Source organism: Hemicordylus capensis, chromosome 1 (assembly GCF_027244095.1).
Source record: "Hemicordylus capensis ecotype Gifberg chromosome 1, rHemCap1.1.pri, whole genome shotgun sequence".
Lineage (NCBI taxonomy): Eukaryota > Metazoa > Chordata > Lepidosauria > Squamata > Cordylidae > Hemicordylus > Hemicordylus capensis.
In genome coordinates, this window is record NC_069657.1 from 411,218,096 (window position 1) to 411,235,863 (window position 17,768).

The 17,768-nt window shown below is 47.3% G+C and overlaps 2 protein-coding genes across 6 annotated transcripts in view; one reads left to right on the top strand and one right to left on the bottom strand.

Moving 5' to 3' along the window:
- The window catches only part of LOC128339418 (uncharacterized), a 34,093-nt gene extending 17,493 nt beyond the window's left edge, over nt 1–16,600 (bottom strand). Inside the window, exon 1 of the mRNA XM_053283313.1 lies at nt 16,070–16,600. Within this exon, the coding sequence (XP_053139288.1) occupies nt 16,070–16,537 (468 nt within the window). The 5' untranslated portion in view covers nt 16,538–16,600. The remainder of the gene's footprint in view (nt 1–16,069) is intronic.
- SUSD4 (sushi domain containing 4) overlaps nt 16,414–17,768 on the top strand; it is a 175,695-nt gene continuing 174,340 nt past the window's right edge. For 2 of the 5 annotated variants that reach the window (XM_053308301.1, XM_053308343.1), the window contains exons 1-2: nt 16,559–16,726; nt 17,415–17,615. In XM_053308301.1, coding sequence (XP_053164276.1) covers nt 17,450–17,615 — 166 coding nt within the window. In that variant the 5' untranslated portion in view covers nt 16,559–16,726; nt 17,415–17,449. The other 3 variants (XM_053308305.1, XM_053308314.1, XM_053308332.1) reach the window with 3 other exon arrangements.

Sequence of the window (17,768 nt, forward strand, 5' to 3'; positions counted from 1 at the left end):
GGCCGCTGCCCCAGCCTCACCTCCACCCCTGCCCCTGCCAACAAAGATGCACATTGCTTGCTCCTCCTTGTTGTATCAGGAAGGTTGTGCTGCCTCTCTTTCCTCTAGCCTGCTGCTCATTCCTCACTGGTGAGCGGGGCTACTCAGCACCAGGCTCACCCAGGGGGCAGGATATTGCCAGTCATGTTTGCATGCAGATGGTCACGGGTTCAACTCTAGCATCTCCAAGCAGGGCTGGGGAAAACCACCTGTGCCTGAAGCCCTGAGAGCTGCTGCTTGACAGTGTAGACCAGGGATGTTCAATGTTGGGGCCCCAGATGTTATTGGACTTCAACTCCCACAATCCCCAGCCCGTTGTCTCTGGTTGGGTATTATGGGAGCTGAAGTCCAATAACATCTGGGGACACAATGTTAAGAATCCCTGGTGTAAATACTGAGCTAGATGGTTTAATGCATTGGAAGGCAGCTTCATATGTACCCCTGTGACTGTACTATGTACATATTTGCATTTCCCACAGTAAAAATAACTTCCACTTGAAAACAAGCATGGTTGCACTGATAGTTTAGTCTCCGATATGGTGGTGGCAGAATCTTCAGAAAAGCTTTGAGGGAATAGGGGAGGGCTGGTGAAGGCATCAGACCATATACCAGCTCCTATGGTCTACTGGCATATTTGTGTTTAAGTGTCTGAATACACCTGTAGAAAAGACCCAAATATGAATAAAGGTCCTTGTGCACAGCCCTACCAGTTTATGCATAAGTTATTTTCTGAGCACCAGAATATCGGCTGGGGTTTAACCAGCCAGTAAATTTCAGCTGAAAATGTTACATAACCAAATGCCAGGCTGACTGGCATTTTTCTGTACCTCCAAATGTTTGATGCATATACATTGTGATGTCCTGGCATTACCTCTCTACTGTCTTGGCATCACCACATGCCATAAGTTAAATGTGACGGACTATGACCATGGGCTAGTTCTCTTGCTGTCAGCCAGCAGTGTCACATGCAGAGGCACACGTGGGCAAGTTGAAAGCTCATGAACTCTGCTTGCACATTTTTTTGCATGCTTTTGAGAACCCCCAGCAAGCTTCTCTCTCAGTGGAAAGCTAAAAATCCATTTATACAGAGTTCTGAACATGTCACTGGCCTGTGCACAACTGCCTCCATGTTTGGCACCTGGAGCTGGGAGTCAGAGCAAGCAGGAACTGCCACACAGAGGGTCCACTGAAGTCATCAGAGATAGCTGGGCACAGGGACTGAAAGGCTTTTGGTCACTATATTGCGTTGAGTATGCTGTGACTTATGGAGAGGAATCACCAGTAATAAATGTTGTTCTCAGTCATGACCTGTGAGCAGGGTGAGGAGAGCATGGGGGGGGGGAGGCAGGAACAATACTACCTTCCCCTCAGATGATCCATGTAGGGTTCCTGGCAGCGCTGCTCACACCCCCAAATGAGTAGTGCTGCCAGTAGAAGTGTGGTGTTCTGGAGACCAGGAGAATGCAGTCAGGCCTCCAGAAATCCCACAATGCACCACACAAGGAGTGTGGTGTAATGGGGGATTCCCTTGCAAGCCGGGAGCTCTAGGCACCTGGCTCTGTGTCTGCTAGGGCTGCCTACAGCCCAAGCAGACACGCAACCAGGTAACTGTATAGAAGGGTGCACTTGTGCCCTTTTACCTAGGTAACATCCTGGGGGGAACCTCGGGTTACTCGGGATCAGCCCCGATCCCTGTGCTCCTTATGAGCAGCCCTATCCAGGTAGGGCTATGCAAGCCTGGGTAGGGCTGCTTGTGTGAAGAGTCTCAGTGTCTCTTCATTTAATTCTGCAAGAAATGAAGAATTAAAAAATGGAGTGGCCATTTCTGCTCCTGTATTGCTCCCATGGTGAGATGAAGGTGGCCAGCCATGAGGCAGGAGGAGAAGCCAACAGAGTTGAGAGGGCAATTGACCCTGCCCCCTTGGAGCAACAGACAACTGCCCATCTGAGAGCCCATTTGCTGGTCTCGGGGTGGGGGGTGAGGAACCAGGCCTGGCCTGGCCTGGCCTTCCCAGCAGGTAGCAAGAAGCTGCCTAGTGGCAGGGATACTGACTCGCAGAGAGACTTTTTGCCTTCTAGCCTCTGCTCCACTGTTGCTGTTGTGGTGAAGTGAGAGAGACCAGCCAGGAACAGAACATCCTACTGTATTAAGGTATATTTTCTATTTAATTGTACTTTCATTCTAATTGTAAGATGCCTTGGGCACTTTCTGAGTGGGAAGGTATGACAAAATTCCCGTGATAAATAAATAAGGAGAGAGAGAGAAAAGCCATAATTGGAAATTAGCAAGGCTGTTAATAGTGACCAAACAAGGTGGGTGGTGTTCTTTTCATTGTAATCAGAGAAATAAAGAAGGACAGCACAGATCCTTAGGAAAAAGTAATATAAATATGTTCGTCAAAATATGTGTCCAATTTGTAAAGCAAAATATCCAAAGCGCTGTTCTCATGACCCTAAACAGGATTGGAGGAGTGCCCAGACAGCAGACAGGAGAGTTATGTGTGCTTCCGATCGGAGATTGTGTGTTTGCAAAGAGCAGGGTAGGAAGAGGGGAGAGTGATCATGTGGGAGCCAGGAACTGGGTAAGATGGGTGTGGCCAACCCATATTATGTGGGAGCCATCCTATCCAGCTCCCACATGGTCACTCTCTCCTCCTACTTGATTGTTGCAAGCACACAATTGCCAATACGGAGCACACATGGCTTCCCTACCCTGTTTGGGCGCGTCTCCAAGCCTGTTTAGGGTCACGTGAACAGCCCTAATTACTTAAATACTTGATCTTGAATGCTGGTTTTAAATAATGTAATTTTGTAAAGATTGTACTTGGAAATTGCTGAAAACAAATTCATTTTGTGTAAGATGGATTGCCTTTTTTCCTTAGCGACCAATTTCAGGAACTGGTGAAAGTAAGTGACATGAGGGGGAAAGACTTTGTACCCTAATTTATATCATCTGAAATATAATATCCCTTATGACTTCTGCCTTGCCCCGGAAGCCTTAATCACAGACTCATACATTTTGCTGATAGCTTTCTTGTTCAGATTGGTGTTATAAGTCAATATAGAATGCCAAAGAACTTAATTATTGTTCAAGGTAGCTGTTTTTCTTCCTTTGGGACAATATAAGAAGTAGGTATTGGAAAACTATTCTTAGATGTAATGCACTGCTTGAAATGAGTAAAAATGAGACCCTGTTGTTCATTGTACCATGAACATTGTGGCAGGAAATAGCTCACCTTTCTGAAGAGAAATCTTCTTTCACTTATCTAGGTAAGATTGTGTTTACTTATTTATTTATTCTGTGTACTCAGTGCTTTGCTTAGTAACTTATGCAAAATACTACTCCAAGGACCTTGCCATCTAAATGTTGCTGACAGAAAGGGAAATTTTGCCATGCAAGGAGGGGAAACAAAAGGGTAGTAGCAGATTAATGTGAGCAGATTCAATTACATTGACTTGTGCTTTGTTTCAGTTGGAGATGAGGAGTTAAGCTGAAGACTTCAAGGAAGAGGTAAGTTCTGAACTATACATTTTTTAACCAGTTAAATTAAAAGATCTCTCATTCATTATTCTAGGATTAACAGTAGATTAACAGTAGCACGGCCACTACAACTATGTCAGGTTAAAGGATCAGGCTTCTAGAACAAGACAGCCTCTTCATTTTAGCCATGAATTACATAGGAGCTGCCTTCTACCAAGTCGAACCACCTATCTAAGTATTGTCTACACAGACTGGCAGCAGCTTCTCCAAAGTTGCAGGCAGGAGTTTCTCTCCACCCTGTCTTGGAGATGCCAGGGAGGGAACCTGGAACCTTCTGTGTTGTCACACCTCCCCTTGGGGTCATGGCTCACGTTCGGGGTTTGGGGAAGTCCAGATGGGCCACAGAGCTCTTTGAAGGCAGGCGCTCCCTCCTGGGGAAAGGGCTTGTTTCCCTCACAAGTCCCTTAGGGAGGTGCTGCCCCAGGCCTTACTCTGAGTCTCAGGGCTCTTGCCAGTTTGAACCCTCCTCAAGAACTGGCCCCTCATCATTGGTCTGCAATCATTTATATAAGTCCTGGCTCTCTGAGCAATCCTCATGAGATCTTGGGCCGAAATCTCATGAAACTTCCCCAAGCTCTTGCAAGATGCTTCCAAGTCCCCACGAGCACAAGCTGGCAACCAGCTCTGGCTCATCATTTTCCTGTGGGGGCCAGCGCTAGGAGCAACAGGCAGGCGATCCCTGCTTCGGGCTACGGCCTGATCCTCCTGTTTTTCCTGCCCTGATCCTTGGAGTCCCTCACATGCATGCAGCATGGGTATGTGCTTCTCAGAGCGGCCCCATCCCCTAAGGGGAATCTCTTACAGTGCTCACGCATACAGTCTCCCATTCAAATGCAAACCAGGGTAGACCTTGCTTAACAAAGGGAACACTTCATGCTTGCTATCACAAAACCAGCTCTCCTCCCCACTATGACCAATTCTTCACTGAACCTCAACAACTGACTGATTGGCTATAGGTGAGTTTGCATGACCACTTGTAAATACTTGCAAAGTAGGTATGAGAGGAACTGGAGGTTCCAGAGAAGAGCACACCCCCAACAGATGTGTCATGAAACTGCCCACCTCCAATTCTTGAACTTCCACCTTGGATTTTGTCAACTTTCTGTGTGCACTTAAAACCAGGACATTGTAAGATGAAGTTGGTAAACTCTTGACAAGGTTGGTAAAATCTAAGGTGGAAGTGGGTAACTGGGGTCAGGAACTGGAGGTGGGTGAGTTCAGATGACACAACTCTCAGGAGTGGAGCTTCAGCTCCAACTGACACTTCTCCAACTGATTTCTAACTGTCCTCCATTTCCCTCCCCTCCACCAAGGGCTTCCTGCGATGGCAGCCAGTGATGGTGGCGCTGGCCAGAGGTGCATTTAAATTAAATTAAATTGCTTACTAGTGGTACCACTGGCACTTGCATGTTGCCATGAGCACCAGCACTCTGCCTGGGTGCTTTCCATATTGCATGCTACCACAGTGTCATGACGTGTCGCTTAAGTGTGGTTCCAAACTACCTGTGTTTCAATATCGCAGTCCCTGCACGGTTGGCAAGGTGCCATTCACATTTCCAATGCCTTCTTTCAGGTTTTATCACTGCATTACAGCCCTTAACGTCATGTGCGACACCAAAAAGAAAGCTGTATTTTGATTTTCACGTTGTAGGAGGCTTGCCCTGTCATTTGTGCGTTGCAGGGTAGTGTAGTATGGATGGTTCAAATCGCAGCATGATGATTTGTTGATTTCTAGAGCCCCTTTTCCTTCATAATCCCCCCGCCACTCAGGTTCTTGCCCAATGGTGCAAACTGATTTTGATTTGCTATCTGCTTTTGTTTTTGATCACATTTATTTTTTGGAGGGCTGTTTCCCTGTTCTAGTGCAGTGTGGTGGTCTCATTCCTCAGGTTGAGGAGGTGTTGATATGTAAAGCCCCTTTCTGCGTATTATTCCCCCCCGCCACTCACTGGGGTTCTTCTGCAATCCCCTTTTGATTTGCTACTTTGGCCAGAGACTCATACTAGTGCGGCAGGGAAGACAGTTGTCTGTGGGCCCATTGCCTTGCCCCCCCCAAGGCAAGTCACATGACTGACTCCCCCAGCTGCACACCAGCCCGGACTTCCTTCAGCTGTGTTCATCCTCCAAAATTGATGTTAGTGCTAAGACCTGGAGCTACCAGAACAGCATGTCTTTCTCTAGTACCATTAAATGACTTGCATTGTCCACAATTTATAAAACCTTTTAAAAATAATTTAGGATGATGTTCTATTGTGGCACATAGGTGTTATACACACACACAATTTTACTATGCCTTTTGTTACCACCATTCAGCCTCATTTAAGATTTCTTTACTTCATGAGCTGAGCTTCAGTGGGGGGGGGGCATTTTAAAATCCTGTCTCTGGACCCACTCCAACCTTGCTACGCCCCTGTTCTGAATCCAGGCTTCACTCTTTCTCTTTCACTTTTGCTGAAGAGGAAGCCTATCAAACTAAATCATTTACTTCTGTGCAATCCCATTTGTTTACTGCAAGGCAACGGACTTCCTCCCCCACCTTGTTTACTGCAAGGAAGCCTAGTGAAATGAATCATTTACCAGCAAGCCTGCAAACTGTTCTCAATGTGATATAGAGGGCTCATTCCACAGGTCAATGATTTACTGATATCTAAAGCCCCTTTCCGGATATGCATTTTTATTTTATTTTTTTGCTCTGGTTCTTGCACAACGGCACAATACCCTTCCTATTTCCTTAATATAGAGAGGCAATCAAGGAATTGTAGTTTGCACCATGGTGTTCCCCCTGGTGGTGGTTTTGCCTAGAGAATTTTTTTAAAAAAAAATTAAAAACCTCGTCACGTCATCCCCCTCTGCAACCCTATTGGCCAAAATGGGGCAGGAGGAGGGAGCAGAGAACACATTTTAAACAGAATATATGAACAATCCCTCCTGAGAAGACACGTTGCCATGGATGGCAGTGTATGAACGGCTGCCAGCTTACCACAGACCATTAACATGATTTTGACTGTGGTTTGAATACAGCACCACAAGTCATTGCAGCTTACACCACTTCCTGCCGGTATAAAGCTCACCATCTGGAAAGCGCCCTGGCATCCTGTGCAGCGGTGCCACAGCTCCAGCACTCACCTGGTCTCTGTGCATATGCGGAGGCAATTTGCATGGTCAGCATGGTGTTGCTCACCACACAAATGGCCTCCATGCATGTGCAGAGATCAAGTGAGTGTTGGAGCTGTGGTGCTGCAGCATGGGATACCAGGCGGAGCACTGGTGCTTGGAGCAGCTTGCAGGTGCCGGTGGTACTACTGGAAAACATGTTCTAATTTAATGTTAAGGCTGCCTCCCCATCGCCACCCTCACCGGCCACCACTGGCTTCCCGGACTCAGCTACTGGGCTTTAAACCCTTCATATCTGGACAACTATTTACACTCCAGTCTAATTTCATCACAGGGATCATAGCTCAGTGGTGCAGAACATGATAGAACCTTTCTTCCAGACTGCTGTTTTTCTTTGAGAAGGGAGTTTGTTTGTATGAAACAGTAAGAGCATTCAGCCATGTAATCATTGCATTCTGCATGATGATACAGCCCAGACTTGACCACCTGAGTGAGAACTGAGAAAGCTCTACGTGGCTTGGGGCCAAGGTACCTGTTGAACCACATTCACCCATATAAACCTGCCAGGGCCCTCCGCTCATTGTCTCAGGCCCTGCTCATAGCCCCGCCACTAACAGAGATCTGGTTGGTGGGGACTAGAGACAGGGCCTTTTTGGTTGTGGCCACTCGGCTCTAGAACGCCTTCCCTGAAGAGCTTCACCATGCTCCCTCCCTCAGTGTTTTTAAAGAACAACTAAAAACACATATTTTTAGAGTCTTTTTAATGCTCCATCTTTGGTTATATCTGGTAGGTTCTTTGGTTTTTAGTTTTTATAATTCTCAATTTTTAGCTTTTAAAATAACTTTTAATGTGACATTTAATACTGATTGTGGTTTTTAACATTTACTTAATATGGTTAATTTTATTACTTTTATTGTATATTGTATCTATTTAATTATTGTGAGCCGCCATGAGCAGTGGTGTACCGGGGGGGCGGGGTATAAATATTTTAAATAAACAAACTGGAACTCATAGAGGATGACTGGGGAAGGCCTCCATCCAAGAGAGCCACTCCCTGTCAAAAGACCAAACTAGAAGTTACTTTGGAGAACTGTGACTGAATCTCCCTATTCTTCTAAAAATAACTGCAGCCCCCATTCCCATTTGGATCAGAACTCTAAGGCAGAAGGAATATAACCCTGTCTCCCTGTGCTGATTTCCCCATGCTAATTGTCTCCCCTGAACAGAGGCGGCCCAAGGTGTTGTGGCACCTGAGGTGAGGAGCCAAATTCTGCCTTGCCCCACGCACTTGGTGTGGACCAGCCCCCTTTCAGAATTGACCTTTGCGAGCTTTGAAAGTGATGTGGGGGATAGGGATGTGCGAGCTGGCTCGATTAGAACTGTGGTTTGAATCAAATCAGCCTGATTCAGGTGGTTCGAGTTCAAATCGGCTCGGTCCCTCAAAGGGGCTTGCCAGTTCAAGTTTGAACCAGACCGGCCCCAGTTCTAAGAACCAGTTTGGAGATATACTTGTAAAGGGGAATCTGGTGAGGATTCCCCTTTACAAGTAAAGGGTATTCCCCATAGAAATATGGCTGGAGGAGAGAAATGCTACTTTTAAACGTTAATTTTGAGGCAGCAGGGATGATGGAGGTGGCCATGGTGGAGACACCAGTGGCGGTAGTAGCTCCTCCATCCCCCCCGCCAGCCTCCCAAAGAGCAGCCTGGGCCAGCTGCAGCCCGCTTTGGGCCTCTGTTCTCACACGGAGGCCACTTTTGTGAGCTCTGCACATGTGCAGAGGCCCAAACTGGGCCACAGCAGGCCCGGGCTGCTCTTTGGGAGGCCGGCGGGGGGCTGGAGGAATGCTGCTGCCGCTGATGTCTCCGCCCCCTCTGCTGTTCCTGCCACTTAAAATTTAAAAGTCAAAAATACCCTTTCTTCCCCTCTCACCGCTTTACTATAGGAATCCGGCAAAGATTCCCCTTTACAAGTATACCCCCACAAACCGGCCTGCAAACTGGTTCAGCCAGACCCAAGATTGGACCAGGTCGGTTCGAAGCTAATCCAGATTAGAACTGAACTGGCCAAATGGGTGGCTCGCACATCCCTAGTGGGGGACAGGTAGGAGGGAAGGTTACCAGCACCCCTCTTCTTTCTTTGTGCTTCTTGCAAGCTTTGCAGGAAGTGTGATGAGAACACTGTTCCCTCTAAGGTGCACACTTGCAAAAAAAAAAAAAAACCCCAGGCCCCCACACAGCAGTTTCTGCTGTGCCAGTTGCTGCCGCCCAACTGCCTGGCACGCCGTTTTCCCCTCTCCCTGGCTGGGAAGCATTGCTCCATTTCTCACTCTCCCTAGCTGGGCTGCCGCCTCCCCGCTCCCTCCCTGGCTGGGCACAGTGGGCTTTGCCTTGAAGGAAAGCCGGAAACGGGCTGCAGACAGCAGAGCCCTTACATTCACTTGAGAGGAGTGGAGGTGGAAGGCACTCACTGGCCCCCATCCCACCACACTGCACAGCAGCGGGCTCTCAGATATTTAAGAAGGGTGCACTTTCCCCTCCTTGCCCCCCCCCACCAGCCAGCCACCACACCCCATCCCATTGCTGGCAGCGGCAATCTTTAGGGGGCAAAAGGGGGAACTTTCCTCTCACACACCCCTCCCCGCAGCTTCTGCTACCGTGGCTTTTTAAAATAATAATTAAAACCTGTCGAAGTGGGGGCCTGGAGGAGATTAAAAAAAAAAATTCTCTGTGTGTGACAGTGAGAGTGAGAGAGTGAGAGAGAGTGTTATGTACACATACTGCCTTGATACTGCCACTCAGAATAAAATTCTTTCCACTCAGTGATGATAAAAATTAGAGGGAAAACAGGATGAGAAGTGCTCCTTGCAAGGGACAGACTGGTCCCGAAAAGCTGATGAGCCCCCTGTCACTCTGCTGATGCCCCTATGAATACCCCGGCTTGTCTGGGCTCATTCTTCTAAGGGCAACTTCTTCTAAATTTGTAGTACAGAGGGAGCAAGGCTCAGCCTTGATACAAATTGCCCCTTAGCTGTTGTTTATTTATCAAGTTTGTACACCACCCCAAACTTTCATCTCTGGGCCGTTAACAATAGCATAACACAAGTTAAAACATATACAAAAACTTAAAACAATTTAACAATTTAAATATCAACCACAGATTAAAACCTAAAAATTTAAAAAGCTGAAAAAGCTTGGGTGAAGAGGTGGGTTTCCAAATGCCTTTTAAAAGCTGTCAGAGATATTAGCAATAGCAATAGCACTTACATTTATATACCGCTCTATAGCCAGAGCTCTCTAAGCGGTTTACAATGATTTAGCATATTGCCCCCAACATTCTGGGTACTCATTTTACCGACCTCGGAAGGATGGAAGGCTGAGTCAACCTTGAGCCCCTGGTCAGGGTTGAACTTGTAACCTTCTGGTTACAGGACGGCAGTTTTACCACTGCACCACCAGGGGCTCATTAGTCACAGAGAGAGGGGAAAGAGGCTCTCTGTTGTGCTGGTATGTTTTCCCTCTTTGGCTAAAAGCAACTTCATGGGTGGTGGGGAGGATTAAGCCCTCTGTACTACAAATTTAGGTTGCTTTTAGAAGAAAACATGTTATATGGGGTGATCCAATCACAGATTGTCCACATAGCTTCTCATTCAGCCCAGACATGTCAGTGCTGGGCCAGATGAACCAGGGGATTCAGGAAGCTTCTCATATTTGCATATGTCTTTTAAAAATTACTAAAGTTATGGCATCAACATATTTAAAAACAGCTTTTAAGAGTCAAATAGTTATTTATATAAGACACAGTACCCAAAGGGAGGAACGGGTTCAATCAGAGTTCTTCCTCTGCTGGAGGCATTTCTGATAAAGCTTAATTAGCAGTAATTGGTAAAACTGTAACAATAACTTGATTTTTATGCATGTTGTTGGTGAATCTCAGTTATGGTTATATCCTTGTCTCTTATGTGATAATGATTAACTGATTAGAACAGAATGCACCATCTATTTTTCATTCAATGCATTTGGCAAGATAGAAGAAGCAGAATACACACTTATTATCCAAATGATATTGGACCAGTTTAGACAATACGCTGACTGGCATTGGGGAGCAACACGGGTTTGCACATCTCCCCCAAGCATGCTATTACCTAATTGCATGCGAGTGGGAGAATTTTGGAACAACTGCTCCCTGTTTGATTAGATGATGGCATGCTGGATGGTTGTGTGTGGTCGGAGGTGGAGACATGCATGCTCACACTTGTCCCCCATACACTAAATGGTCTGGCTGACATCGTCTGAATTGTCCCATTATCTTCCATCAGAGAGAGATGCCAGCACTAAAAGCACAGTTTTATTCATTCATTCATTTTTATCCTGCCCTACCTTACCCATTAGCTCGAGGTAGCTTACAAGTGCAGTAAAGCCTATTAAGATAAATATGTGATCAAGCCAAAACCACCAAGATAGAACTCTAATTTCAGTTTGAGCCAACTGAAGAAAAAGAAACATTATAAAATATCTTTGCAGGTTTCCCCCTAACTCTTCATAGGGCCAGTTGCCTATGGTAAGCTAACCATGATGTCCCACTATGACAAAAAGCACTGGAAAGCCATTAGGTAATGCATACCCTCCCCTTTCTTCTGCATACAGAAGGAGGGCAGTGAATGTGTTTGATTTATGCAGCCACCTAATGGCGCAGTGGGGAAATCACTTGACTAGCAAGCCAGAGTTGCCAGTTCAAATCCTCACTGGTATGTTTCCCAGATTGTGGGAAACACCTATACCGGGCAGCAGTGATATAGAAAGATGCTAAAAGGCATCATCTCATTCTGTGAGGGAGATGGCAGTGATAAACCCCTCCTGTATTCTACCAAAGACAACAAATACAAATTTGTACAAATACTTCGTATCAAGTCGTAGGTGGATCTCCAGAAAGACAGTAGATTGCAGTTCCAAAGTGCCTTTCATCAGAATTCATATCTTCTTGTCTCCTCTTGATGCTGTCTCCCACCCTTTCCTTGTCCCCTTCTCCTGAGGTTGCTCTTGCCCATCCTTGGCTGCAGCTGCCTGCTTGGAGCAAAGATGCTTGGTTGGTTTCATAGGAGAGTCTTCCTTGGAAGATGTCTCTATCGCATCATTCACACTCCAGCTGCAGCCATCTCCAGCTGTTAGATGATACCCTACAACAGCCCTGCTGGATCAGGCCCAAGGCCCTGTGTTACACAGTCACCAAGCATGTGCCTCTGGGAAGTTCACAGGCAAGAGCTAAAGGCATGCCCTTTCTCCTGCTGTTGCTCCCCTGCAACTAGTATTTAGAGGCATCTTGCCTCTTGGGCTGCAGGTGGCCTATAGCCCTCAGACTAGTAGCCATTGGTAGACTTGTCATGAAGCCATCCAGGCTGTTGGCTGTCACCACATCTTGTGGCAGATAATTCCATAGGTCAATTATGTGTTGTATGAAAAAGAACTTCTTTTTGTCAGTCCTAAATTTCTTGGCAATCATGGAATGACCCCTGGTTCTAGTGTTATGAGAGAGGGAGAAAAATGTATTTCTCTCCATACCATACATAATTTTATAGACCTCTGCCATGTTGCCCCTCATTCGTCTTTTTTCTAAACTATAAAGCCCCAAGCCTTGCCTCATAAGGAAGGTGCTCTAGGTCCCAGATCATCTTGGTTGCCCTCTTCTGCACCTTCTCCAGTTCTATAATGTCCTTTTTGAGGTATGGTGGCCAGAACTGTACACAGTACTCCAAATGTAGCCATACCAGAGATTTGTATAAAAGCATTATATTAGCAATTTTATTTTCAACTCTTTCCCTAACGATTCCAAGCATGGAATTGGCCTTTTTCCCAGCTGCCACACATTGAGCTGACACTTGTTGGATTACAACTCCCATCATCTCTATTGGCTACTGTGGCTGGGGATAATGGGAGCTGTAGTCCAGCAATAGCTGGAGGGCTGAATTTATGCAGCCCTGATTTAGAATATTCATATATCACTTTTCAACAACAAAAGTTCTCAAAATGGATAACATAGCAAAATAAGATAGTTCTTCCTTGTCCCAAAGGGGGGCGGGGGGGGGGGAAGAGACACAAGGGACATGTTAACCACTGAAAAAGATGCTATGCTGTGATGAATAGGGACAGTTGCTCTCCTCCTGCTAAGTATATGAAAACCACCACTTTGAAAGGTGCATCTTGGCCCAGTTGAAGGGAATTGTTCCCTGTTCTGGTTTCATGAGTGACTTTTTATGAGAGATCTACACAATTTATGCTGCAAGGAAGAATGTAATGTTAACTTTGCCTCAATTCTGGGACCAGAATTAAGTCTGCTCAAGTTTCTCCCAAATGGGAAAGCACGAAGTCTGGAGTACTTCAACATGCATTGAGTAATGCATGCTTAACCTGGACCATCCGTCAGGTCACTGTATTCTGCTCTTGCTGAGCTATGAAGTGTTCTGATCCTTTTATACTGGCAAATTGCACACTTAGTCCACATAATTAGATTGCATTGCTGATCTATTATACAATCAATGAACTTGATTTTCTTTGCCATGGTTCCATGTTCATTTGAGAACATTAAATACTTGTTAAAACCACACATTTCATTCCAAACCTGAAACTGTAAAGAAATCAACAAATTTAATAAAACAAATACTTGAAAACCAAATGAACTATTATTAACCTATTATTAATATGCAGTCAACGCCTACTATCAATATGCTCTGCTAACTGGGCAAAGAGGCACCTTTCAAAGTGGTAATTCTCTTTATATTAAGCAGGGAAATAGCAACTGGGATTATTCAGCCCAGCACAGGGTGTCTTCAGGGGCTGTTGCTGGCATCTGCCTTTGTGTTGCTTGATTTTTAGACTGTGACCCCCTTAGGGGACAAGGAATGATATGATTAATTATAACACTAGTAATAATATAGAAAACTTCTTGTTGTTGAAAAGCAGTATATAAATAACAGTAGTAGCAGTAAAAGTAGGATTGGCTCCATCAGTGGGTTATCAGCTGCCAAAATACTGCATTTGGACCAAATTCCTATAGACTCTGCTCATTGCAAATTAACCTCCACCCACCATGTGCCCGAGTCTGAGATGGTGTCTTGGAAGACTGTTTACAAAAACTGTACAAACTGATCACCAGAAGTGGCATTCATGATATTTTACTGGGTTTTTTTTAATGCAGCCATACAAGCATTTTAAAAAGATCTTTAAATCTGAGTATTTTTGGAAAAAGTATGTCCCAACCCAGCTGTGCACTTTCTACAGTCACGTCATAAGATGAGTTTACCTGCATTGTGAAAGAATGGAAATAGCACTTCTAGTGGCCTTCTCCAGTAAGCCAGCCGCCTAATGGCATAGAAGGAAATGACTTGCCTAGCAAGCATGAGGTTGCTGGTTCGAATACCCGCTGGTACCTATATCGGGCAGCAGCAATATAGGAAGATGCTGAAATGCATCACCTTCTACTGCGTGGGAGGAGGCAATGGTAAACCCCTCCACAGAGCTCTGTGGTCGCCAGGAGTCGACGGCACACTTTACATATGTAAGCCTCTATATCTAATCTGCCACTTAATAACACAGCAAGGAATTAACTTGCCTAGGGAGCAAGAAGTTGCTGGTTCGAATTACTGCTGGTATGTTTCCAGACTATGGGAAACACCTATATTGGGCAGCAGCGATATAGGAAGATGCTGAAAGGCATAATCTCATACTGCATGGGAGATGGCAATCGTAAAACCCTCCTGTATTCTACCAAAGATGGCTCTAGGTGGTTCATACATTGAATTCACATTGTGATGATTGTGAACTGCCCAGGGTCTAGCATATGGAGCAGTGTTAAAATGTGTTATATATATATATATAAAATTTAAAATGGTTTAAAAACAAAATAAATAACCCATTAAAAATAAAAATTATAACAGGTTAAAACAATTTAAAAATCACTAAAGGCTAGGCGAAAAAGGCTGTGGTTTTAGGTCCAGGGAGCAAGAGGTTGCTGGTTTGAATCACTGTTGGTATGTTTCCCAAACTATGGGAAACACCTATATCGGGCAGTGGTGATATAGAGAGATGCTGAAAGGAATAATCTCTTACTGTGCGGGAGGAGGCAATGGTAAACCCCTCCTGTATTCTACCCAATAAAACCACAGGGCTCTGTGGTCGCCAGGAGTCTATACCGACTTGATGGCACAACTTTACCTTTACACCCCTAAAGATGGGATGTAGGGCATAGCATTGCAGCACTTACAGCTTTCTCTGTATTATCACCTACTCCCAAATGCTTAGGGTAAAATTTGCATTCTTTGCACAAAAGAAAGGGTGAACCCTTATGGTAAGGGTACTCTCTCCATGGAGTAATCTCTGGAGAACATTCCTGCCAATTTCCATCCCTCCAACAATACTAACAACATTTTATAGCAGCTTTTGTGCTTTTAAAGCTTTTCAAAGCTTTTAAAAACACCAATGCAAATTTGGCCACTGCAGGCCCCATAATCAGGACAATAAAAACAGGCTAGCACACCTTGAGCCACCTTAAGTGGCGCAGCGGGGAAATGCTTCACTCACAAGCAGAAGGTTGCCGGTTCAAATCCCCACTGGTACTATATCAGGCAGCAGCAATATGGGAAGATGCTGAAAGGCATCATCTCATACTGTGAGGGAGGAGGCAATGGTAGACACCTCCTGTATTCTGCTAAAGAAAACCAGAAGTCAAAATCGACTTGACAGCACACTTTACTAGCACACTGAAAGCACTGCAATGCTATTGCCTCATTTCCATCTCTAGGAGCAGACCTTGTCAAAAATCGCAATGAGCAGCATTTGTCCCCCAGATGGTACTGACTGCCCCAGCTGGCTCATGTAGTAGTGGACCTGGGCACAGAACATCTGTGCCTCTAGTTGGGCCTAGCCGTACCCCTGCATGCCGCCACCGCGTCTCACCGGGGTGGGGCAGGGCCAGGCCATCCCACCGTTGCTGCCTCCCTCTGCCTCGCCGTCCTCCTCGGGGTGGCGGAGCTTCGCCCGCCTCCTGTCCTCCTCCCACCACCCATCGTTCTCTCGCCCTCCTCCTCAGGGAGGCAGGGCTTCGCTCGCCACCCCAACCGCCTGCTGGTGCGCACTGCCCCAACCAGCTCCTGGTACGTGCTCTTCCCTCCAACCCTTGCATGTGTTGCCCCCTCTGGGGGCGGAGCTTGCCACATCCCCACGCATCCCCTCTAGCTGCAGGAATTACTCTTTCTGCAGGAATTAAGATAGATGATGATAATGATAATGATAATGATAATAATAATAATAATAATAAATAATGCCATCCACCACCTGCAGCTATTTTGGAAAATGGCTGCTACTGTCAAAGGAGGTTCACGTACCCTGTTTTGATCAACTCGGCAAACACGACATTTACCCGATCTGATTCCATCCGTTTTCTCCCAAACAGGCGCGCACACACACACACACACAGGCGCGTGGGCCCCCCCGCCCCGCGTAAGGGGGAGGGATAGAGCGGCTAGGCGCCTCCTTCTCATGCCTGCCGCTCTTGCAGCGGTCGCGAAGGACTTGGTGGTGGCAGCCTCGTTCTGAAGCGACCCTGCTTCGGGCACAGCATGGTTTTGCAGCTGCCACCTCTGTTCGCTCCTGCCGCGCGCATCCTTCCTCGGGAAACAGAGCGCGACTCGTGCTCTCTGTGCAAGACGGAGGACTTCCTCCCCATCATCCCCAGGAGCCGCGTGGAAGGCGGCTCGTGCACTAAGCAGGTGCACGCTCAGCCTCCTCATTGGCAGCAGCTGGAGCAGCCGGCGCCGGAGCCTCGCGGGTGTTCTGCTCGTCCCTCCCCCCATCGCCCCTGCAGACAGGTAGGATGAGCGCGACCAGGGGCGCGCGCCGTGTCTCTCTCTCAGCCCTCCTCCTCCTCTGACAGCCGAGAGGAGTGCGGCGTTGGCAGTGGCAGGAACGGGTCGCGTGCCCAGCTGGGAGCTTGACTGGGGGGGGGGAAGGAAGGCGGTTCCATGCAGGCGGGCAGCTCTCAGGTAAGGGCGCACTGCGCAGCTGACTTCGGGCGGGGAGGAGGCGGGAAAAGCCTAGCAGACAGAAATGCTTGCCCCAGAGGTTGGCGAGCGTTGCGGAAGGGGAGAAGAACTTCAGAGCCTCCCCCAGTCTGCACCCGAACGCAAATAGCTCGCGGGCGCGGGTATTGCGCACCGCATTCCAACCGCCCCCAAGTGGGCAAGAGCCCGCTGCCCGTGGGTCGCTGAAGAGAGACCTGAGGTGGCCATGAGTGAGAGACTTTATCATGGAGGAAGGAGGCGCAAAAGAGCGGCTTGGCATGTGTTGTCGCCTACGGGGCGAGGGAAGAGAGAGTTCAGCTCTGCCTCTGCGCGGGGCTTTTCTGCGTGTGTGTTGGGAAAGGGCTGCGTTTGGGGGGAAGGGCACGTCACTCCGAGAATGGCCGGTGTTTTAACAGAGCGTTTTTATTAAGTAATAATGCGGAGCAATGATTTTAGCAATGCATTTATATTTCTCATCCCGCCACTAGAGAGCACACCAGTGGTGCTTGGGCAACCGGGGGGACCTGCTGGGATAGGTTTCGTTGGCACGGCGGTGGCCAGAAAGCGCTTGCCCCTGATTAAGCCGGAGTGCCTTCTCTAAAGGGGGAAAGGTGTGCGCAGGAAATCGCCGGCGCGCTAAAAGCTGCATGCATCCCTGTTCCGTTTGCAGACCATTGCAATCCGGATGCCCTTTGCGGATAAAAGATGTATCATGGAATGAACCCGAACAGCGGAGATCCGTTCTTAGAGAAGCAGGAGCAGCAGCAGCTCTCTCCACCGCAGCATCAGCAGCGTTCCCAGTCAAGGCTCTCCCTGGTGGTCTTGTGGTTCCAGCTGGCTCTGTGCTTTGGCCCTGCACAGATCACAGGCGGTGAGTGAGTGACGAACTCATGTGACAAGCCGTAGCGGAGTGCCCAGTGCGCGGGGTGGGGGTGGGGGAGACTGTCAGGGTGCTGACGGGTAGGGTTCCCCTTCACGCTGGAGGAGACAGCCTCTGGCTACTGATCTCATATGCACAAAATGT